This window comes from Callorhinus ursinus, unplaced genomic scaffold (assembly GCF_003265705.2).
Source record: "Callorhinus ursinus isolate GAN/ISIS: 27379988/994484 unplaced genomic scaffold, GSC_fseal_2.0 scaffold11, whole genome shotgun sequence".
NCBI lineage: Eukaryota > Metazoa > Chordata > Mammalia > Carnivora > Otariidae > Callorhinus > Callorhinus ursinus.
Window position 1 is genome coordinate 46,584,169 of NW_027397073.1, and position 24,151 is coordinate 46,608,319.

At 36.5% G+C, this 24,151-nt stretch overlaps 1 protein-coding gene across 10 annotated transcripts in view; it reads left to right on the forward strand.

Moving 5' to 3' along the window:
* OSBPL1A (oxysterol binding protein like 1A) overlaps nt 1–24,151 on the forward strand; it is a 231,462-nt gene that overhangs the window by 84,416 nt on the left and 122,895 nt on the right. For 6 of the 10 annotated variants that reach the window (XM_025886552.2, XM_073898394.1, XM_073898392.1 and 3 more), the window contains 7 exons: nt 1,290–1,351; nt 1,454–1,498; nt 2,762–2,835; nt 2,947–3,010; nt 12,437–12,535; nt 13,700–13,822; nt 19,753–19,834. In XM_025886552.2, the coding sequence (XP_025742337.1) occupies nt 1,290–1,351; nt 1,454–1,498; nt 2,762–2,835; nt 2,947–3,010; nt 12,437–12,535; nt 13,700–13,822; nt 19,753–19,834 (549 nt within the window). Of the gene's footprint in view, nt 1–1,289; nt 1,352–1,453; nt 1,499–2,761; nt 2,836–2,946; nt 3,011–12,436; nt 12,536–13,699; nt 13,823–14,195; nt 14,241–19,752; nt 19,835–24,151 lie in introns of those variants that run through there. The other 4 variants (XM_073898396.1, XM_073898395.1, XM_025886557.2 and 1 more) reach the window with 4 other exon arrangements.

The following is a 24,151-nucleotide window of genomic DNA, read 5'->3' on the forward strand; positions in this document are numbered from 1 at the left end:
GAAGTAAGTCAGAAAGACAAATATGATTTCACTCATGTGGCATTTAAGAAACAAAACAGATGAACATAGGGGAAAGGAAGGAAAAATAAAAGATAAAAACAGAGGGAGGCAAACTATAAGAGACTCTTAACTATAGAGAACAAACAGGGTTGCTGGAGGGGAGGTTGACAGGGAAATGGGCTAAATGTGTGCTGGGCATTAAGGAGGGCACTTGTGATGAGAGCCCTCCTAAAAAACCAATACTACACTATATGTTAACTAACTTGAATTTAAATTTACAAAAAAATAAGTTTATTTGATAGAATATATTACCTTAAACTGAGTTCCAGTTAGGTGTGTTACTTTGAAAGTGCCATTTTCTACTCCCAGGTTAGGAGGTTCCTTTTTTTTTTTTTTTTTTTTGGCTAGCTTGCTTCCTATAGTGGCCTGCTCACTTCAGAACTCAAAAAAGTAACTTTAACAAATTCTGTTCTTGCTTGGCAAAACATAGAGTGCTCGCATGTATAACGTTGCAAAAGTTCCCATAATGCCTTACTGGTTTCATTCTCCATTATCACTTTTTTCTTTTGTCCTCATTTGTGGACCATCATGCTCTTAGCTTGTGAGCTTTCTCTGCTACCTGTTCTCTGGTGAAGCAGCTTAAGAGTGGCCATGGTAGGCCAAATAATGGCTGCCTTAAAGATGTGATTAGTTAAGTATCTTGAGATAGGGAGATAATCCTGAGCTATCCAGGTGGGCCCCATGTAATCACAGTTGTCCTTACTGGGAGGATGGCAGCCATGGTTGGAGTGATGTGCTTTGAAGATGTGACCACAAAATCAACAGGTGGCTTCCAGAAACTAGATAGGGGCGAGGAAATAGATTGTCCCCTAGAGCCTCCAGAAAGGGTGAGACCCCATCTACACCTTGATTTTGGCTCCAGTGAAACTGATTTTGGACTTCGGAGCTCCCCAACTATGAAAGAATTCATTTGTACTGTTTGAAGCCACTAAGTTTATGGTACTTTGCTATAGCAGCCATGGGAAGCTAATGCAATGATTTTAAAATAAGACGACTTGAAGGATCACAGAACCTGTACAGAGTGTTCTGAAGTTAATCTTGCCTGCTGGCTTAATAGTTAGCTGCCAAAATGGGGGCCAGAAAGAGTTGAGATGGCAGCCTCAGGTGGGTAACTTGGGAGGAGAAGAAAAAACTGTGGTTGTTGGAATAATTAAAGAATATTATATGCTCTAATAGCATCTGTTTTATATACAATTAAGCTCTTGATTTCTTTCTTTGTTTTTACACAGATCAGAAACCCCTTGACCTTGCCCAGGGTGCTGAAATGAAACACATTCTTATCGGTAACAAAGTACGTAGTAACGGATTACTTGCATATGATCCTTTTTAGAAAAAGATTTTGAATTCTTGAAATATATAGATGGCATTTTTTATGAAAACATTTTTTTAACAGGTTGTCTACAAAGTGTTGAAACGATATGAAGGCCCTCTCTGGAAGGTAGGCTGGGATTATTTTATTTATAAAACTGGAAAGAATTCTCAGGTGCTCTGTTTTTGTTAAAATAATTTAAAGGGTGCCTGATGGCTCAGTCAGTTGGGCGTCTGCCTTAGGCTTGGATCATGGTCCCAGGGTCCTGGGATCGAGTCCAGCATCAGGCTCCCTGCTCAACAGGAGTCTGCTTCTCCCTCTGCCCCTCCCCCTGCTTGTGCCCTCGCTCTCGCTTGCTCTCGCTCGCTCGCTCTTTCACTCGCTCTCTCGCTCACGCTCTTGCTCTCATGCTCGCTCTCATAAAATTTTTTAAAAATTTAAAAATTATTTCTGACTTAATCTTTCTTGGATCTGACAACATTAACCATTTTCTGTAGTGCTGTACTTCATTAGGCTTCCATTTATTGTAGCAATTGCTGTCCTTCGTGTTGATGGTCTGACACTTTTAGGTGACAAGCTTATACAGAACAGAGTGGGAGAACATATTTTTTTCCTTAATCATAGAATTACAATGTTTTTGTTACGAATATTGAAGTAGGGAGGACTTATTAGGAAATTTAATACTTGAATTGTCACAGGGCACACACATAAAATCTGGTTCTAAAAATTTCTTTGCATCTTGGAGTTCAGTTATTTTCTAGAATTATTTTAGAGCATGCATTTTCTTTTGCACTTGCAAGCACTCCCTCTGTATATTTATGCACAAGTATGTTTATATTGTATAAAATCAGAATACTCTTTATGTAGTGTTTCATTCCAGACTTTGAAGTCCACAATTGAAAATCTTCCCATAAATATCCCTGAACAATATTGTCAGAACTATAAACAGTTGGTGTTATTGGTCTTATTAGTATGGCATTTCTTCTATTCCTGTCCCTCTGTAGTGATAAAATGTTTTCATTACTGCACTGAGTACCTTCGTTCATGTTTGATACTTTTAAAAATTTTTTTAAACTTTTAAAAAAATTTTATTTGATGGAACACAAGCAGGGGGAGCAACAGGAAGAGAGAGAGGGAGAACCAGGCTTCCCGCTGAGCAAGGAGCCCAATGCGGGACTCGATCCCAGGACCCTGAGATCATGACCTGAGCCAAAGGCAGACTCTTAACCAACTGAGCCACCCAGGAGCCCCCATGTTTGATCATTTTTTAATGTTCAGTAGTACTATCTAGATGAAAGACAACAATAGAACTGTCATAACTTATTTTTTATCAGTCAGGTATTTGAATCTATATGTGTCAGCTTGGAAAATCTTTGCCAATTTTTCCCTTAGAGTTCAAGATTTTTTGGCTGGAGGTTATTCTGGGTAGTGTTAGAACATGGAGTCCTTTCATGGTATAGGAAACAGTAAGTATTATCCTGATGCTTATTAAATTTCATTATCTAAATTTTGAAAGATTGAAAGTTTCACTTAACATCTTTTCCTTTTGTCTTAATAATTTAATATTTATTTTGAAGGCCTGATGCAGTCCGTAATATTTATCGCCAGGGATGCAAGCACCTAACTCAAGCAGTATGCACGGTAGGATGACACATGCATCTTTTGCTCAAACCATGAAATCAGTTTTGCAAGTGATTGACCAAAATTATTTTTATAAAACTGCCTTGTAAAATCTTGGGGGTAGGAGGCATTTGTGTATATTTTTACTTGAGAACAAGTAAAACTGTGGAATATCTGTTTTAAAAATAGAATCCACTTTTATTTCCACGTGTTGTGGATGAGAGATAAGTTACCTGAAAACATAAAGAGCCTTAGACATTTTTGTACGTGTATGTGTGTATATTCACATGTGCATATGTATGTATACAGATGTATGTACGCCATACATATATCTGTGTACTTATACATGGGTAAATTGGGATAATGGAAGTTTTTCTGGTTTTAAAATTTAAAGCCTGCATCAAAATTGGGATTCTTGGGTTCTCTAGGTTCACTGTTTTTTACTGGTTACTTTTACTAACCAGGAGAAAAAAGGACTTTCTTCTCTTTAGAGATTAGTCTAAGACTGGAGCCTAGACATGCTTTCTTATTTCCTACTTCACATCCTTTAGAGTTGTCAACACGTTGTGGCAGTCCATCTGCTCTTTAGAGCATGGCACCTGCCTTTCTCAGGGCAAACACCCCCAGAAGACCAGGTGTTCCCCTTGGGGAGTCACAGACGTGGCCCATTCCCCAGCGGGACCACCTCATTACACAGCCGGCCCCTTCCGTGTCCTCCCGCCCTGTGCTCCTTTCACAGTGGACCAGAGGGCCAGGGTCCTTTCTCTCCTCTCACCTGTGTCATCTTGTTTTCTCTTTCAGTGCAGTCCTGGCCATTCTCTTCTGTTCCCGCCGTAGACACATCTACTTAATACCAAGCTTTTTCCTCAGTTGGCCCTTTATCTCATTCTTGTCTGCCTTCAGTCAAAAAACAAACGAGTTGCTCCACTTGCCCTTTTAAAATTTCTTGCTCTTTAACCTCTGTGGAATTGGTTAGCTTCTGCTATGTTATCCCTCACCTTGTTTTATAATTTGTGTTTTTTCTGTAAACGTCTGCTTAAAGCTTACATTTATGAGTCACATATCAACACAAACTACTGAGCATTCACTGTAGGATGGCTATAAAGCACCCTGTTTACTTTGTAGTTTCTTAAGGTAGAAGCTTAGGTTATTGATTTGAGATCTTTTTTCCTAATATGAGTGTTTCAGCTATCAGTTTCTTAATTTTTTTCATTGTGCAGTTGCAGCCATCAGCACCATGCATCTCCAGAACTCTTTATCTTCCCAAACTAAAACTCTGTACCCTTCAGTCACTAGTTCCACTCCTTTCTATTCCCAGGCCCTGGCAGTCCCCATTCTACTTCCTGTTTCTAGGAATTTGACCTTACTAGGTACCTCAGATAAGTAGAAAGAGGCAATATTTGTCCTTCTGTAACTGGCTTATTTCAATTAGTATAATATCCTCAAGGTTCATCCATGTTACAGCATGTGTCAGAATTTCTTTCCTTTTTGAAAAAATTTAGTTGTAAAAAAGCACATAACATAAAATTTACTATTTTAACCATTTTTAAGGATACAATTCAGTAGCTTGAACTGTATTTACTTTGTTGTGCACCAGATCTGTGGAACTTTAATCTTGCAAAAGTGGAACTACATCCACTGAGCAACTAACTGCCTATTTCCCCAACCCCCAGTGCCTCTTAAACCATTGTTCTAACTTTTTGTTTCTATAAGTTTGACTACTTTAGATACCTCTTGCAAGTGGAATCGTACAGTATATGTCTTTTTATGACTGCCTTAGTTCATTTAGTCTGATATCCTCAAGATTCATCCATGCTGTAATATGTGACAAGATTTCATTTTTAAGGCTAAATAATATTCCATTGTAGGTATAGACCACATTTCTTTACACATTCGTCAGTGGGTATTTGAATTGCTTCCACCTCTTGGTGGTTGTAAATGATGCTGCAGTGAACGCAGATGTACAAATACCTCTTCAAGATCCTGCTTTCAACTCTTTTGGATATAGACCTAGAAGTGGAATTGCTGAATGATGTGATAGTTCTGTTTTTAACTTTTTGAGGAATTTCCCTGCTGTTCTCTAAAAGCAGCTGCCCCATTTTATGTTCACACCAACAGTGTGCAAGGGTTCTAATTTCACTTTCTCCATATCCTCATCAGCACTTCCTTTTTTTTTTTTTTTTTTAATGAACATCCTAATGAGTGTGAGGTGGTATCTAATTGCAGTGTGATTTGCATTTCTGTAATGACTGGTGATGTTGAGGATCTTCTCGTGCTTATTGGGTATCATATATTGTTTTTGGAGAAATAATCTCTTTAAGTCCTTTGCCCATTTTTTAGCTGGCCTGTTTGGCTTTTTGTTGGTATTGCGTTGTAGGAATTCTTTGTATATTCTGGATATTAACCCTTATCAGTATATGATTTGCAAATATTTTCTCCCATTCTGTGGGTTGTCTTTACATTCTGTTGATAGTGCCCTTTGATAGAAGTTTTTAGTTTTGATACAGTCCAATTTATTTTTTCTTTTGTCATTGTGCTTTTGGTGTTATGTCCAAGAAATCATTGCCAAGTCTACTGCTTTGAAGTTTTACCCTTATGTTTCCTTATGAATTTTGTAGTTTAAGCTCTGATATGTAGAGAGATTTCTCCTGAGGCCTTCCTCTTTGGTTTGCAGATAGCTGCCTTCTTGCCGCTCTCTCATGGCTTTTCTTTGTGTGCAGGCATCCCTGGCTTCTCTTCCTCTTATTAAGGATACCAGTCTTACTGAATTAGGGCCCCACTCTTGCGACCTCATTTAATCTTAATTTCCCCTTTAAAGGCCCTGTTTACAAAGAGTCTCATTGAGGGTTGAGGCTTCCACATATGAATTTGGGGAGGACACAGTTTAGTCCATAACAATCACTACAGTCACTCCAGCTCTCATACGGGTACTGTTTGCTTTGTATATGTTTCCATTCTTTTGTTTTCAGCCTATTTGTGTGTGTCAATCTAAAATAGGTCTCTTACAGAGAGCATGCAGTTGTATCTGGTATTTTTATCCAGTTTGACAACCTCTGCCTTGTGATAGGAATATTTAATGAGGGGCACCTGGCTGGCTTATTCAGTGGAGAGTGTGACTTTTGATCTAGGGGTTGCGAGTTTGAGCCCCATGTTGGGTATAGGGATTACTTAAAAGTAAAATCTTAAAGTGTTTAATGAATTTGTACTTAATGTTGTTATTGATATGGTTGGATTTCTGTCTGCCATTTTGCTGTTTCTATATTCATTTTGTTCTTTCTCTTCTACATAAGATACATATGTCTCATATACAATTTCCTTTTGTTTATATTTTACTATATTTTAAAGTTATTTCTTAGTGGTTGCTCTAGGTATTATAATATGCATCTTTATCACAAACTACTACTTCCTTCCATACTTACTATGCTTTAATACAGTTCTACTTTCTGCCCTTTCCTTTGTGTTATTGTTATATATATCATGACTCTACGTGTTTAAAAACTCAGTGATACAGTGTTATAGCTATTGCTTTATACAATTTTATGTTTTAAAATATTTTTATTGAACTATAATTCATATCGTATGCAGTTCACCCACTTGAAATGATTTAGTAATTTTTTGTATGGTCAGAGACTTGGGCTGACCATGTGGAGACCACAATCCATTTTAGATCCATTTCCATAATTCTGCAAGGAAACTTCATACCCATTAGCAGTCATACCCCATTCCTGTCAGTACCACCCCCTTTTAACCCCTAGGCAGCCATTAATATCTGTCTCTATAAATTTGCCTATTCTGGACATTTCACATAAATGGAATCATATATGTGGCCTTTTTCTGGATTCTTTTGCTTAGCATAATGTTTTCAAGGTTCATCCATATCGTGACATGTTATTACTTCAGTCCTTTTATGGGTAAATAATAATCCATTGTATGGATAGACAGTACTTATTCATTCATCAGTTAATGAATATTTGGGTTGTTTTTACTTTTTGTCTCAGTGCATATTTGGGGTCATTTCCTTGTTCTGATATAGCTCCATTCCTTCCTTTATCCTCTATCCTATTATTGTCATATATATTACACCTCAGTATGTTACAAGCTCAACCAATTTTACAGTTGTGTAAATCACTTTAAATTATTTGAGAAGAGAAAATATATATTAGAATTACCTATGCAATTAACTTGTCCAGTTCCCCCCACCCCCTTTGGTGTCACTTTCTTTTAGTCTAAAGAACTTTTTTTTTTTTTTTTTACTCTTTTGTTAGGTATACCTAATGAATTGTCTGAGTCTTTTTTTATTTGGGGGTGTATTTTGCCTTCATTTTAGAACAATAGTTTTATAAGACAGAGAAATTTTCTTTCAGCACTTTAAATATGTCATCCCCTTACCTCTGTTCTTCATTGTTTTTGATGCAAAGTCAGCTGTTAATTTTACTGTGCTTTCCCTGTATTTGATGAGTCCTTTTTCTCATTACTTTCAGTATTTTCTGGTTTTGGCTGTCAATAGTTTAAGATGTGTCTAGGTATAAATCTCTCTGGATTTATTGTGCTGGAGTTTATTGAACTTCTTGAATGTGTAATATTTTCATTGAACTTGGGAAATTTTCACCCATTCTTTCTTTAAATATTTTTTTTCAGTTTTCTCTCTCCTTTGTGACTTTGTTGGTACACATGATAATGCCCTGCCATGATTTTTTTTTCTTCCCTTCCATCTCAGATTATCTTGAGTGAATTTTTCATTATAGTTCTTGTAATTTTCACATCCAGAATTTCCATTGGGTTCTTTTTCATAACTTGCATCTTTTTATTGATATTTTCTATTTGATTGGTTATTATCATTATGCTTTCTTTTAGTTCTTTACATATGATTTACTTTAGTTTTTGAACATTTTTCTGAGAGCTTTTTAAATGTCTGGCTCATTTGCCAGTTTGTTGCTTGGCTGAATATATTTTCTGTGATGGCTTTTCCTGATTGTTGGCTACCAAGATTGCTGTTGTTTTGAGAAAGCCCTGGACTTGGAATTTTCAGGGCCGTATTCTAAATAAAGTCAGCCCCAGTATTTAAAGCTTGCCCCATCATGATACAATTTGCCACAGAGTAAGAAGGAGGGGGGAGTGGAGCAGACTCAGGCTAAAACAACATCCAGTGTTCTTGAGAGATTCAGTAGATTTTTCTTGAATAAATGCTTTTCAATGTGTTGAATGTCTTTCATCAATTTTCAGTGTTGGGGAATGGTTGTTTTGATTGGGGTTGCATTAAATATATAGATTTACTTGGGGAGGATTGTTACTTTAACCACATCAAGACCTCTAAGCTATGAATATTGTATCTCTCCTTTATTGAAATCTTCTTTAATTTCCTTTTATAACGTCTTATAATTTTTTGTTAAACTTATGCTTATGTGTTTTTTTTTTTTTAAAGATTTTATTTATTTGAGAGAGAGAGAATGAGAGAGAGCACGAGAGGGAAGAGGGTCAGAGGGAGAAGCAGGCTCCCCGCTGAGCAGGGAGCCCGATGCGGGACTCGATCCCGGGACTCCAGGATCATGACCTGAGCCGAAGGCAGTCACTTAACCAACTGAGCCACCCAGGCGCCCTATGTGTTTATTTTTTAAAGCTATTATGATGGACTTGAAATTTTCATTTTCTGTTTTTTGTTGTTATTATATATAAATTTGTTTTGAGTCCTGTAGCCTTGCTAAATTCACTTAATAGTTTTGGTAGCTTTTTTGCAGATTCCTCAGCGTCTCCTACATGCACAATCATGTTGTCTGCAAAAAAAAGATCTATTTCTCTACAATTTATATGCCTTTGTTTTTTATCTTTTATTGTACTGGATAGGACCTCCAGTACAACTTTAAATAGAATTGGTGAGAGCCAGCATTCTTGTTTTGTTTGTGTTAGGTACAAAGCATTGAGCCTTTCATTATTGAGTTATTAGCTATAAGTTTTTCATAGATGCCCTTAATTTGCTTTAGGAAGTTATTTTCATTTCCTAATTTACTGAGAGCCCTTACCATGAGGATCTGTTGATTTTTATTAAATATTTTTTGCATATTATTGAAATGATCATAGGGTTTTACTCATTTTAATATGGTTAATTACACTGTTAGATCTTAGGGTGTTAATAAACCAGTCATATTGCTGGGATAAATTTCAGTTGGTCATGATACATTATTTTAATAAATTGTTTGCTAATATTTTGTTAAGGATTTTTTGCTTCTGTGCTCCTGATGGATACTGGTTTATATTTCTCTCTTGATATATTTGGTGTGGTTTTGGAATCTGAGAAATACTGGTCTCATATAATGAATTAGAAAATATTTCTTTTCAGTTTCTTAGAAGAGTTTTTGTAGGATTAAGTTTATTTGTTTCCTAAATGCTGATATAATTCATGGGCCAGAAGGTGGGGTTTTTTTTTTTTTGTTTTTTGTTTTGTTTTTGTTTTTTTATGGGAAGGATAGTAATTACAAATTTGTTCAGTTGCTAAGGGCTAGTTCAAATTTTCTATTTCTTCTTGGGTTGGTGTTTGTAATTTTTGCCTTTCAAAAAATTTGTCCCTTTTCTTAGGTTATCAAACTTTTTGTTACTTATATTCCCTTACTATGTTTTTAATGTTTGTATGGTAGGTAGTGTTGTGCCCTCTTTTTTTTTATATTGGTAATTTGTGTCTCTTTTTTTCTTCCCTAGATTAATCTGGCTAGCAGTTTATCAATTTTATTGATCTTTTCAAAGAAGTAGTTCTTGATTTTTTTTTTGAAATTTTTTTGTTTTTCTGTTTTCTATTTTTCTTAAGAAATTTCTCTACGCTTTGGGTTTAATTTGCTTTTTTAATAGTTTCTCAAAGTCAAAGCTTATTGATTAAGGCCTATCTTCTTTACTAATACAGCCATTTAAAGCTATACTTTTACCTTTGTAACTGTTTTAGTTTCATGCTGCTAATTTTGGTATGTTTTCATTACAATGTTCAAAATATTGTCTAATTTCTACTAGAAACTAATAGAAATTTCTATTAATAGGAATGTTGTCTTTGAACCAATGAATACTTATAGGTGTGTTTAATTTCCAAGTAATGGGTTTTTATGATCTGTTTCTGATTTATAATTTAATTTCATTTTGGTCATTGAATGTATTCTATATGATTTTTGTCTTTTCAAATGTATTGAGACTTGCTTGATGGCTCTATGTATGGATTATCCCAGTAAACACACTTGAAAATAGTGTATATTTCGCTATTGTTGGGTTTAGAGTCCTATAAATATTCAGTCATGGTGGTTGATAGTGTTGCTCAGATCTGTATTTTTGCTGATTTTTGGCTAATTATATCAATTGCCGAGAGGGGTATCAAAATGAACAATTCCACAAGCATAGTTGGTTATTTCTCAGTTATTGAACACATACATACCAATGATGTTGTCTTCCTGAATAATTGACCTGGTAGTCCTCTTTATCTCTTGTAATATATTTACTTTTGAAATCTATTTTGCCTAATATTATACAACCACTCAGGCCTTCTTATGCTTACTGTTTGAATGGTATCTCTTTTTCTCTCCATTTCCTTTTAACCTGTATATCTTTCTTTTCTTTTTTTTTTTTTTTTAAAGATTCTATTTATTTGAGAGAAAGAATGAGAGAGAGAGAGCACATGAGAGGGGGGAGGGTCAGAGGGAGAAGCAGACTCCCTGCCGAGCAGGGAGCCTGATGCAGGACTCGATCCCGGGACTCCAGGATCATGACCTGAGCCGAAGGCAGTCGCCCAACCAACCGAGCCACCCAGGCGCCCTGTATATCTTTATTTTCTATCTGTGTAGATAGTATCTATTTGGGTCCTTATTAACCATTCTGAAAAATCTGCCTTTTAATTAGACTTCTTTTGAGAATATGTTCCACTTTCTTCTTCATATATCAGGTAATTTTGGATTGTGTCCTTAATATTATGAATGTTAAGTCCTGGGGATTCTGGGTTCTGTTATTTTTCTCTGTTAAATGACCTGTTTTAGCAAGTTATTTTCTTGGCTGGGTTTAGGTTGTAAACTCTGTTTCTTGGGTGGCAGCTCTGGTCTGCATTTCGAAAGGTTGTATTTAAGAGACTGCTTTGAATCCTTTCTCAGCATCAATTAGACATGTGAACAGATCCCAAAACATAGTTCGGGAATCTCTTTTTCCCTTGGAGGATTACCCCCACTCTTTAGTATTTCTGGATCCCTGACTTTCCCTTATTAATTCTCAAAGACAGAAAGACTGGGTTTTTCCATGTGTGCCTGTGCTGCTTTCATGTCACCCTGTGGACTGTATGTCCCAGTTGAAAAACCTTGGGGATGGGAACTTATTTGCATAGTTACTTATTTCCTTTCCTCCAAGAGCATGTGCATTCCCCATCAGAGTCTGTCAACTTTTGTTCACTCTCCAGTTCCTTAAGGCAGTTGCTTTTTTTTTTTTTTTAAGATTTTATTCATCCATTTTGAGAGAGAGAGAGAGAGAGACTTTGAGTGTGCATGAGCAGGGGGAGGGGCAGAGGGACAGAAAGAATCCCAAGCAGACTCCACACCCAGTGCAGAGCTCAATCTCACAACCCCAAGATCACAACCCAAGCTGAAATCAAGAGTCAGACACCCAACCGACGCAGCCTCCCCCACCCCCACCCCAGCAGTTGCTTTTTATGGTTGTTTTCTGCAAGGAGGAGGGTGGTACTCTTGTAGGGCCTTGAAGTAGAAGTCTGTCTTTTTCCATTCCTTTTTTTTTTTTAAGACTTTATTTATTAGAGTGTGAGCAAGAGAGCACAAGCAGAGGGAACAACAGAGGGAGAGGGAGAAGCAGACTCCCCACTGAGCAGGGTGCCCAATGTGGGGCTTGATCTCAGGACCCTGGGATCATGACCTGAGCCAAAGGCAGCTGCTTAACCGACTGAGCCACCCAGGCGCCCCTCTCTTTTTCCATTCTTAAATCCCCTCACTTTCCAAACTTATATTTCAGTGAGACACAATTTTTTATCCTTTTTTCCTTTCCCCCTTCTTTGTCAATCTCATATGTACTTATTCTTTTACACTCAGTTCAAATGTTTTGTACATTCAGCTCAAAAGGTTCTGGAGAATGGTGTGAATAAGAAATTGGATCTGTGGTGTTTAAAGAATTTTATAGCCCAAGTGCATGCTAAATTATTAAACATAAAAGACAAAACTAAAACTACATACCTAATGAACTATTCGTATTTACTTTGAGTAACTACGAATATGAAAGCCAGATGTTAGCTGCAATGCATGTGATATTCCCAATGCATCAATTTTTTTTCCCCAATTTTTACCAGTTGGTATTTTAAATGTTCACTTGGGTATAATTAAGCTATGTTAATACTGTTATGTGTTATATGTACTGTCAAATTATATCTATATATATCTCCTATTTTATGTGCATGAATGATACTGTCTTACTGACTTCTTTATATCCAAGGTAAAATCCACTGATAGCTGCCTCTTCTTTATTAAATGCTTCGATGACACTCTTCATGGCTTCAGGGTTCCTAAGAATAGCCTTCAACAGTCAAGAGAGGTAATTTTATGGATTCATTTATCTTTCATAAAACTTAATATTTAAAAACAAAAAATATAAGTTCAATTGAATATTAGCATCTAAAATCTTGTTGACTACCTTTTTAATGGGGCAATTACATGAAGCTTGAAATTTGGCTTATGAATTAATTTCTTTATCAACATGTACCTGCAGATATTTTTTGTTCATAATTATCTTTATTATTTTGATTTTTATGAATCATTTTTGGAAAAAAATTCTGAATGATTATGTAGTCTGCCTCTTCATTTATAGGTACAGAAACTGAAGCCAGTAAGATTGAAGTGCTCTCTCAAGGTCACACAGCTTACAAGTGACAAAACCTGGTTTCAGCTTAGGTGTTCTGATTTATTACAGTATAGCCTCAGTCTTCCTTTGTGGTAAATTGAACAGCAGCAGCAAGCAAGAAAATTGGGGTTTATGAGACAGAAATTCACAGTGCAGTTATTTAATGGAGACTCCATATTCCTTTAGATCAAAGGAGTATTTATAGACCTGTCTTGTTTTTTTGTAAATTGTGTAAGGGATTAAAAGAATCTATTTTCCAAAGTGGTTAACTTTGGCCCTGCAAAGAACCCTAAACGATCTAAATTTCTGACACTCTGACCGTATCATAAAGTGGTAAAATTTGACCTTGAGTAATGCTGTAAAAAATGAAGAGGAAGTAACACAGATATTTTTGGGGCAAATATTCTTTTTGTGAAATCACTGATATTTTAAAAACATTAGTAAAAGCTAAAGCATCAAGGCAATTGTTGGCTTTCTTATAACTTGATTACAAGTTAGTAAAATAGTATTTCTGGATATATTAGTATATAATAGCGTATCCAACAGTATTGAGAATCTATAATTTTAAGTGAAAAAATTTCCACCCATTACTCAGCTTTTATAGTGTGTGTTTTAGTATTATTGAATATGTAAACTTACAGATGATATTTTTTAAAGTATTAGGAAATTTTTTATCCAGAAATGTCATGGACAAGAGACCTGCATCATTCTTTTGTTGTTGTTTGGTTTGGGTTTCTTTTGTTTTTTTGAGCCTTTAATATTTTCTCCATGTAAATTTTATGCTTTCTAAATTGTTGCCATATTATCTTTTGAGTAAAAATGCATTTTACTTTTATTTAAATTCTTGGATTATTTCAGGACTGGCTGGAAGCAATAGAAGATCATTCTGCTTATAGCACTCACTACTGTTCCCAGGACCAGCTGACTGATGACGAAGAGGAAGATGCAATTTCAGCTGTAGACCTGAAGGAATCCTTAGAGGTATGTAGAAAAACCAAGCCTGACTTTTATAGCTAACTCTGTCACCAAGAATTTTTTAATGTGAGGTTTTGAAATTAAGAAATCTGACAGTGGAGATAATACTGCTGTTTATCCAGTAATATTTTATGCTATTTATAGTGTCTGTTATGATACTATCAAATGTCTCTGTAGATAATGCTGTAAAGATACTAGCCTGTGCCCATATGTATCTTTTTTGGTTAAAATTTTTCCATTGCTGTAATCGGATTGTCATTCTGTTTGAAAACTGCCAGTAGGGGGAGCATGCAGAGCTTGACTTGCTGCCCTTTATGACTTCACTGCATATTTCAGAGTTTAAATAATGCAACCATAGTGATACCTTTCCTGGCTGGTAGTTTCATTTAAAACCGCTTGTAATCTGTAACTTCATTGATTAGAGGTAAGATAAAGCGTCAGTAATAAAAGCACAGGCTTTTATCTGAAGTGACGTCAATGTCTTAGCCAAAGAGAAATATCAGCATGTGTTATTGAAATGAAATAGGTATTTTTTTCTGGGCATCAATTTTCTGGCCCTGCCTTTTAAATGGGAATTGGGTTTGGAAGAATTAGAACTACAAAAGGATGATGGAGTTTCACTCCAAATAATTATGTCAGGACATATCAATTTGCCTACTAAATTTAATCTTTTTTTTTAATTAAATGAATTAGATGCAGGATTTGAATGTTTCTAAATCAACAACTTTAATGAAGTTAAGTTTGCTAATACCTAAGGAGTTTTATTGATGTAAGGACCTGTAAACTTAAATCAGAAAGAGATTTTGGCTCTTTCGGTCCCTAATCCTACTTTATGATGGAACATTAAAAAATTTGAGCTCTTCCATGTTTTGTTGAAGACATTGCCAGAATTTGACATTCGCTTTACCAGTGCTACTTCTATTTTTTTTAAAGCCTAATGTGTAGTGTGACAGCCAGAAACATAATTTTCAGACTGTGAACTTTGCAAAAGTATCAAACTGGGTAAAAAAGAAAGTTTACATATCTATGGCCAGAATCATGTTAAGTAAAAAAAAAAAAAAGCCCCAAAACTGTGCTAAAGATTTTAACTTTTAGTCAGGACTCCCTACGTGAAAAGAAGTCCTTTCCTATTTATCCTCAAAATAAGGTAAAGGATAAAACCTGGAAGGACTTACAAAGCATACCAATCTTTCCTAAGATTATGGTAATTTTAAGACATTTTTAATGGAAGCTACAGGTAAAAGCGGACTAACTTGCATATCATTTAAAAAAAACTTTCTTGAAAAAAATGTTTCTTTGGCATAGTTATCAGTTTTTCATGTTATCGACTTCCACTATACCTTTTATTTTATTCACTTGAATATCATGCTCTTATGTTAACTTTAAAACCATGAAGTTTTTGCCTTCTAGATTTTTATAGCACCTGAAGTTGGGGAGAGTTACAGCAGTGTTTAGCCTTTCATGTTTTGCAGGTTACAAACATATTTCTGTCCAACAGGATTTGAATGCTAATTCTGTGAATCTTGACTCTATCTCAACTCCTGAAGTTTGGTCCAAAAAAAGGTTAAAATCTGAAATGAGGGCGCCTGGGTGGCTCAGTTGGTTAAGCGACTGCCTTTGGCTCAGGTCAAGATCCTGGAGTCCCGGGATCGAGTCCCACATCGGGCTCCCTGCTCGACGGGGGGTCTGCTTCTCCCTCTGACCCTCTTCCCTCTTGTGCTCTCTATCTCTCATTCTCTCTCTCTCAAATAAATAAATCTTTAAAAAAAAAATAATATCTGAAATGAGCTGTTAAGTTTGTTGAATTGTAGCTTGTGGTAGACTGGCTCCGGAATGCCTTTCATCATTGGATTCTTAAGTTGTAAGGGTGTTCTGGGACCTATTTGTGAAATGAGATCTATTCTAGATGTTTATAGACTTTCTAAAGGAAATTAGGAACTCTAGGATTAAAATACTCTAAAGCCATCTGAATGGACATAAAACTAACCTTATTTCCTCAACATGGTTTTGGACAAGACATTATGGGGGAAAAATGTCCACACTGAAAAAGTGACCAGGTTATGTGATGTTTTTGGTCTCATTTTATCTTCACCCAAAATGAGGACCTCCAAAAAATTGAAAACAGTATTTCTCTTATCTCTGTCACTGCCCTAAGGTTAGGTCTCCAGAGAGAAAAGCATAAGACAAATCATAGAAATACTGGCCTTATGGTTGTTGCCTTAATGACAACTTGAAAATATTTTAAATATAAAAATGGGGAGACAAATTCAAGCACAGTGTTGGTGTAGAAATGCTGTCCAATACGATAGCTACTAGACACATTTGGCTACTTAAATTAGAATTAAGAATTCAACTCCTTTTAACTCAGCACAGTTCCAGGTGCTCAATAGTCACATGTGGCTACCACTCTGGACAGTACAGTGTAGAATGCTTCTGTCGTTGTAGAACGTACTATGAGACAAAACTGGGATAGGCTCTTAGATTTGGGGTGGCACAAGGAAAGTGGGGGTTTCATTTGTTGACGATATCTCAATTCTATAGGATCTGAACTCAGTGTTATAAGGATTTAATGAGCGGAAGATGCTAAATTGTGCTGATATGTGAGAATTGCCTTTTTCTCTCTATCCTTTCATTTAATTTTTTTATTTTGTGTAAATATCTATTGCAAAATAACACATTAAGAAGATTACAGAGCAGGGCCGTAATGATCCCCAGGTACCAAGAAGAATAAATGTGCTATGTATTGACTTAGACTGAGGGGAAATGGAACTGGGCTTGAGGTAGGGAGCCTTGGAGGTGAGACTTGGGGCATGAGTCCTTGCAATCCTGGCTGTTTTCTGTAAAGAGGAATGTCATCAGGGTTCTATAATCTCTAAAAAGTTTATGTACAATAAAATGAATGCATTTTGTCCAATTTGACATGTTCTGACAAATGTATATACCCTTTGTAACCACCACTTCTCAAGATAGAGACATTTTGGGGCGACTGGTGGCTCAGATGGTTAGGCATCTGCCTTCGGCTCAGGTCATGATCCCAGGGTCATGGGATCGAGCCCCACATCGGGCTCCTTGCTCAGCAGGGAGCCTGCTTCTCCCTCTCCTTCTCCTGCCCGCCCCCCCCCCCCTTTGCTCCCCCCCCCCCCCTCTAAAAAAAAAAAATTAAAAAAAAAAAAAAAAAAAAAGTTTCCATTAAAAAAGAAAAAAAGATACATTTTTATCACCTCAAATTTCCCTGGGGCCCCTTGCCAGGCAGTGCACTTCACCTCCATCTCAGGCAATCACTGATCTGCTTTCTATCATTATAGGTGGTATCAGTTTTGTCTGTTCTAGAATTGTAATTGGAATCATACTGTATGTGCTCATTGGAACCTGTCTTCTTTCACTATGTTGTGTCAGTAGTTTGTCCCTTTTAATTGCTTGAGTAGAGGCAATCTGCTTCTGTTCTTACCAAATGTAGATTGTCTATAGCAAATAGCCTGGAATTTGACCTCTCCCCTACCCTATTCAGTCCTTCCTAGCCCTTGATAATACATTTTTGAGCTGTTTTCCTAAGCCAGGGATAATAAAGTGGTTTAACATCAGCTTAAACAAAACAGCAAATATCTGGGTGGGCAGAACTAGGAGCGGGAGGCCTGTGTTGTGAATATGCTCAGCTGCTCACCTGGGTACCTCCTGCTCTCTGGGCCCTGAGTCTGTGGATACTCTGTTCTTGAATTCTGTGCCCAGACAACTTGGGTTTAAAATATCATCATGCTCGGGTATTAGGTCATTGCTTATAGTGGGATGCTGTTTATGTAGAATAAAAAAAAAAAATTAAAACCTAAAAAGAATGTCTGACATAAGGTGAATGGCTTAGAAGTTAAGAATGGGACACGATGCTCGGCTCTGCAAAGATCTCCTGAACATTAACCTTCCTAAATAGATTTCTAGGTTTTCCTAATATAACCGATAGCTGCTAAGGGGAAATTATAGCAAATTAGATGATGTGTACATATTATTTGTATTAATGACCTCTCTTGTTTCTTTTGCCTTCAAAACCACACCAATCGTTTAGAACAGAAGACACATTATACCTAACTGTGAAACAATGTGTAGATCAAATCTTCTCCAGCTGACCTAATGTGTACCTTTTATTAAAACAAGTAAATCTCAATAAAAAATAAAAATAAAAAAATGGAAAAAAAAATAAAACAAGTAAATTCTCTACCAGGGAGGCTCTTTTTAGTAACTGTCAGGTAGATATGCTAAGGGAAGACGAATGGGATTCAGGTATTTGAGGAGGATGTTATGGAGAATGTTCTTGTCTTTATTACCCCCAGGAACTCTATCCTGTTCATTACAGATTTCCAGTCTGCAGATGAAGCCAGTGCTGGCTTTTATGTATCCAGCTAACTTTCACCATAGAAAGGAAAAGAGAAAACAGTAACATTGACTTGCACATGGGCAGGAGTATTAACTATGGATAGAGTAGAAATGACAATTTTCTGTTAATAAATTATGAGTGATACATTTGGTTGCAGTGCCTATTTCAGTTCCTCCACATCAACTTCTTCCCTGCCTTCAACCTGTATTTATGGGCTGTGTCTGAAAAAGTGATCCAGCACACCATTTCCCTTTCTGGGGTGTTTTAAATTGTGTAGTGTAGGTATATTTATGTTGTTAGAGCTCTCAACACAGAGTACTGTAGATTTTAAAGAGAACATTGCCTGTCACTAACGTGGTACCATGAATAATTCCACTGTGGTTGAACTGAGCTTATAAGCACTAAAAATTTTATACGGTGAAAAAGAAGAAAAGGCTGCTTACCTGTGTCCCTTTGTCATGTAGGACTGGTTTAGGAGGGGCAAAAATGTTTAGTGATGAGCCAGTTGGGATTAGGAGTACAAAGTGGGGAATTTATAAGGATAAATACTACTCTACCTACAACAATGTGATTCTAATATTAACAAACTCAAGGTTCTCAGAATAAACATTTTTCATTGCCATAACCAACTGACTTTACAATGATAATTTTCTTGCTAATTCTTCCTACCTCTTGAAAGAAAAACTAAATAAAACTACCATCAAAATTACATTAACATAATCAATGTGTTTACCTGACTTTTCATTTTGGACTTCTAAATTTTGACTAAGATGGGGTGGAACTTGTGTCGTAAAACTCTGTTTTGCTTTTAGGGATCTAAAAATGTAGAAGTTTCAAAGTGCAAGAAGAATGTTTCCTATAATTGACTTAATCTTATTTTTATAAACTTTGACTTACTAAGAAAATGTCCTTAGATGGCTGAACGAAAATCAGCTGTGGTTTCTAAATATTACTACTATCTAGATTTTTTAACAAAAACAGTTTTTAAACCTTTTTTTTTTTTTTTTTAAGATTTTATTTATTTGACAGAGACACAGCGAGAGAGGAAACACAAGCAGGGGGAGTGGGAGAGGGAGAAGCAGGCTTCCTGCAGAGCAGGGAGCCCTATGAGGGGCTCGATCCCAGAATCCTGGGATCATGACCCGAGCTGAAGGCAGACACTTAACAACTGAGCCACCCAGGCGCCCTGACAAAAACAATTTTTTAAAGTATATTCTTAAGGAATGCATTTTATAATTCCTCGATGAATTTAATCAAGTCTACAAAAAGGATTAATCGGGAGAAATCTAACTCATGTATATGGTATGAGTTCTTGGAAAGAATGCAGTTGTATATTGTCTACATGACAAATGTTGAATGTATTTAAAATTTAGAAAGATTTATTTTTTAAACTGTGATTAAATGCAGTATTCAATTTCTAAGGAAATTTTTATCTTTTCTCAAGAATATATCTTAATTATTGTAGTATATCAACATATGAACTAAAAGTTTTGACAGAAACAGTAAAGCATATGTACTATAAAAATACTTTATTAATAAGTTTTAATTTTGCTTTTTGTTTTTGTTTTCCCAGAAAGCACAAACATGCCAACAGAAACTAGATAGGGAAATTTCCACCTTTCTGAAAATGATTAAGGAGTGTGACATGGATAAAGGTAAAAAAAAAAAAAAAAAGTTGGGGGGCAAACTACAAAATAACACCCACTGTTTAACACAACCCATTATCCTAGATGTTGATCCTTTGTAGTTTTGTTTGCTATACGTGTTAATTTTCGGTTTTGAATTCAAAGTTGTGTTTGATAAGACTATTTTGAAATTTTTAAAAAGCAACTTAAAATTTCTACTGGAAGAGGCTTGGTTTGTAGATTAATATTTTATTTTAAGAAAAAAATTAACATTTTGGGGCTATAAATTCATTTTGGCTATGTAATGAGACTCCTAATTACGAATTCCAGAAGACTCGAATTTTATTTTTATTTTTTTATTTATTTTTAAAGATTTATTTATTCATCTGACAGAGACACAGCGAGAGAGGGAACACAAGCAGGGGGAGTGGGAGAGGGAGAAGCAGGCTTTCCGCGGAGCAGGGAGCCCGACATGGGGCTCGATCCCAGGACCCTGGGGCCACGACCTGAGCCAAAGGCAGACGCTCAACTGACTGAGCCACCCAGGCGCCCCTATTTTTATTTTTTTAAAGATTTTATTTGAGGGAGAGAGAGAGCAAGAGGGGGGCAGGGTCTGAGGGAGAAGCAGACTCCCTGCTGGGCAGGGAGCCCGTTGCTGGACTTGATCCCGGGACTCCGGGATCATGACCTGAGCTGAAGGCAGTTGCTTAACCAACTGAGCCACCCAGGTGCCCAAGAAGACTTGAATTTTAAACTGTCTTGTGTTTGAATCCTTGCTCTGCCACTTACCAGCTGTTACTTTGAACGGTACATTTAACTTCTCTGAGCCTCAGTTTCCCCATCTGTAAATGAAGGGGTTGGTTGTTCTCGGGTCTTAGCCTTTTATGATTCTGTGAATGTCTATGTGACCGTGACTGTCTAATGGTTAATCTACCTTTCAGTAGTAACTTTTTATGTCTTCAGTCTCCACTGGTTATGAATCATCAAGAGTAGACTATAAATATTCCAAAAGTCAAAATAACATACAATACAAAATCAGAAATCCAATTAAAAAATTACATATCGAGGAAAAAATTATTTTTTTAAGATTTTATTTATTTGACAGAGCACAAGTAGGCAGAGCAGCAGGCAGAGGGAGAGGGAGAAGCAGGCTTCCCGCTGAGCAGGGAGCCCGATGTGGGGCTCGATCCCAGGACCCTGGGATCATGACCTGTGCTGAAGGCAGATGCTTAACCAACTGAGCCACCCAGGCACCCCGAAAAAGTATTTGTGAACTAAAAACTGTGTTTCTTAGACTTTAGACTCCTTATTGCTTTAGATTTGAGCTCTGATGGGTTTATAAATAACTTCACTGAAATTTAATTGATTCAATTGTCTGAGTTAACTATCAGTTTTAATCACGAACCAGTTTCCCTCTGTGGACTTCTCAGTTTAGTTTATATATGCCCAGGGAATGCAAAGAAATGCTAATATTAGAATAAACTGAACATAGATATTTTATATCTATCCAAATGGACCTCGGGCATCTCTTTATGTCAGTTCTGTAAACATTTATTTGTATTAACAATGATAGCTTTAAGAAGGACAGCTATTAAGTCATTTTTATTATTATGGGCTGGAATATTACTTAGCACTCTTCATCCTCAATGAACTTTTTAAGTAAGAACAGCTTCATTAGATACAATTCACAGTCTAAAATGTACCCATGTGGAGTGTACCCTTTAGTGGTTTTTATATATTTACAGTTATACAACTGTGACCATCAATGAGCTTTTAAAACACCATTTTCAAGAACCATCAAAAGTAAGAAGAGATACTAATGATTAAAAGATGTCGGCAATGTCCAGAGTTAGATGAAATATAAGGATTAATTCCTTTAACATGGACCAAAGAAATGACATCAGAACTACAACAAAATTAAGTAGTTTTTTTTTTAAACTTTGAGATCTCTTGGTTCAGATTATCTGTATGACCTGTCACTCATAATGATGATATGCATCATTTGCATTTTTAGAGATGTGCATAATATTCAATATTACAGGGTGCCTGGGTGGCTCAGTTGGTTAAGCAACTGCCTTCGGTTCAGGTCATGATCCTGGAGTCCTGGGATCGAGTCCCACATCGGGCTCCCCGCTCAGCGGGGAGTCTGCTTCTCCCTCTGACCGTCTTCCCTCTCGTACTCTCTATCTCTCATTCTCTCTCTCTCAAATAAATAAAATCTTTAAAAAAAAATATTCAATATTACAAAAGAGATACTTCAGACAGTGCCATCTGGAAAACTTTGAGATGTCTGATGATGATCTGACAACGTTATTTCATATATCTAAAATGAAATTCAATAGATTTATACACAATTGTAAACATTTTCTGTAAGATGGTTGTAGATAGATAAATCTGCATATCATATAAATAGTAAATGGGGTTAAGATGATTTCATGAGTGGAATTAGAGTTGAAGATAACTACGTTACCTTAATGCCAAGGGATTGTGCAGAGTAATCTTGCACCATGTGTTTTATCGCTGATAGATTGTAGCTGATAAATACACAGCCTGCTCCAAACTGTCTACATAGTTTGCCAATAACTTCTCAAAATGAAGAACTAAAATGTTTGTGGACAGAATCCAGACCTTGTGGTTGTCTTACACTTTAATACAAAATTATGTGAACTTTTAGGCGCTACTCCCTTACGTCTTACTCCAACTTCTGCCGTACTCGTTCTGCTCTGTCTCCTGTCAAATCCAGGTCCCTGCAGCAGCCTCCCCTGTGGGCATCTTGCCTTCTGGGACCCCATGCATTCCATCCTTAAAGGGAATCCAAAGCCTTTTAGGAACTCCTACAACTCAGCTTCTGTGAAAATATGGCATTATTGCTGCCAGATTAATTTTAGAATAGTACTTTTTTGATCATAAAATTTTTTTCCCATTGGAAAAAGTGTTTCATGGGTCGTTGAAACTATAGAATAAAATACAACCTTTTTTTTTTTCTTAAGATTTTATTTGACAGAGACACAGCAAGAGAGGAAACACAAGCAGAGGGAGTGGGAGAGGGAGAAGCAGGCTTCCCACTGAGCAGGGAGCCCGATGTGGGGCTCAATCCCAGAACCCTGGGATCATGACCTGAACTGAAGGCAGCTGCTTAATGACTGAGCCACCCAAACGCCCCTAAAATACAAACTCTTTATCATGGCATTTAAGAACTATCAGAGCCCAATCACAAAAGCATTTTTCAGTTTATTTACAATTACAGATCTTCCTCAACTTCATAATGGGGTTATGTCCTGAGAAGCCCATTGTAAATTGAAAATCTTGTAAATCAAAAATGCATTTAGTATACCTGACCTACTGAACATCATAACTTAGCCTAGCATACCTTAAACACGCTCAGTACACTTTTGTTAGCCAGCAGTTGGGCAAAATCATCTGAAACAAAGCCTGTTTTTTTAAGATTTTCTTTAGAGAGTGTTACAAGCATGTAAGTGTGGGAGGAGGAACAGAGTGGGAGGGAGAGGGAAAGGAAGAGAATCCCAAGCAGATTCCATGCTGAGCACAGAGCTGGAGGCAGGGCTTGATCCCATGACCCTGAGATAAAGACCTGAGGCGAAACCAAGAGTCTGACGCTTAACTGAGCCACCCAGCACGCCCAAAGCCTGTTTTATATTAAAGTGTTAAATGCCATGTAATTTATCAACTCCTGTACTGAAAGTGAAAACAGAATGGATATCTGAATACAGAACGGTTGTAAGTGTATCAGTGGTTTATTTTGGTGATGGTGTGGCTGACTGAGAGCTGTGGCCCTTTCCACTGCCCCACATCACAAGAAATTATACTGCATATTGCTAACCCAGACAAAGATCAAAATTCAGAATTTGAAGTATGGTTTTTACTGAATGTGTTTTGTATTCATAGCATCATTGAGTCAAATAATCCTACGTCAAACCACTATTAAGTCAGGGACCATCTATATTCATTCTATGTTTTGGTCCAAAATGTCCTCTATTGAAATAGTACTTTATTTCCTTAAGCCTAATTTCTGTCTGGATGAATGCCAAAATTTATGTATCTGGCATTGGCAACATATCCTTCAAGATTCAGTGAATGCAGTGCTAAAACCTCTACTATTTTATCTTTATCAAGAACATGATTACAAAAACAAAGAAAATCACCCAAACTAATAAAACTATTTTTATTAGTTTTAGGCTAGTACTAGGCTAGTAGTCTCTTCTTCCATGAAACCCTAAATTTAGCCATCTGTACTAAACAGTTTTTGACTATTATGAATAATATACACTTAAATTTGATCACATCACTTTATTACCTTAGGATTCTTGGAAGTGGAATTAGTGGATG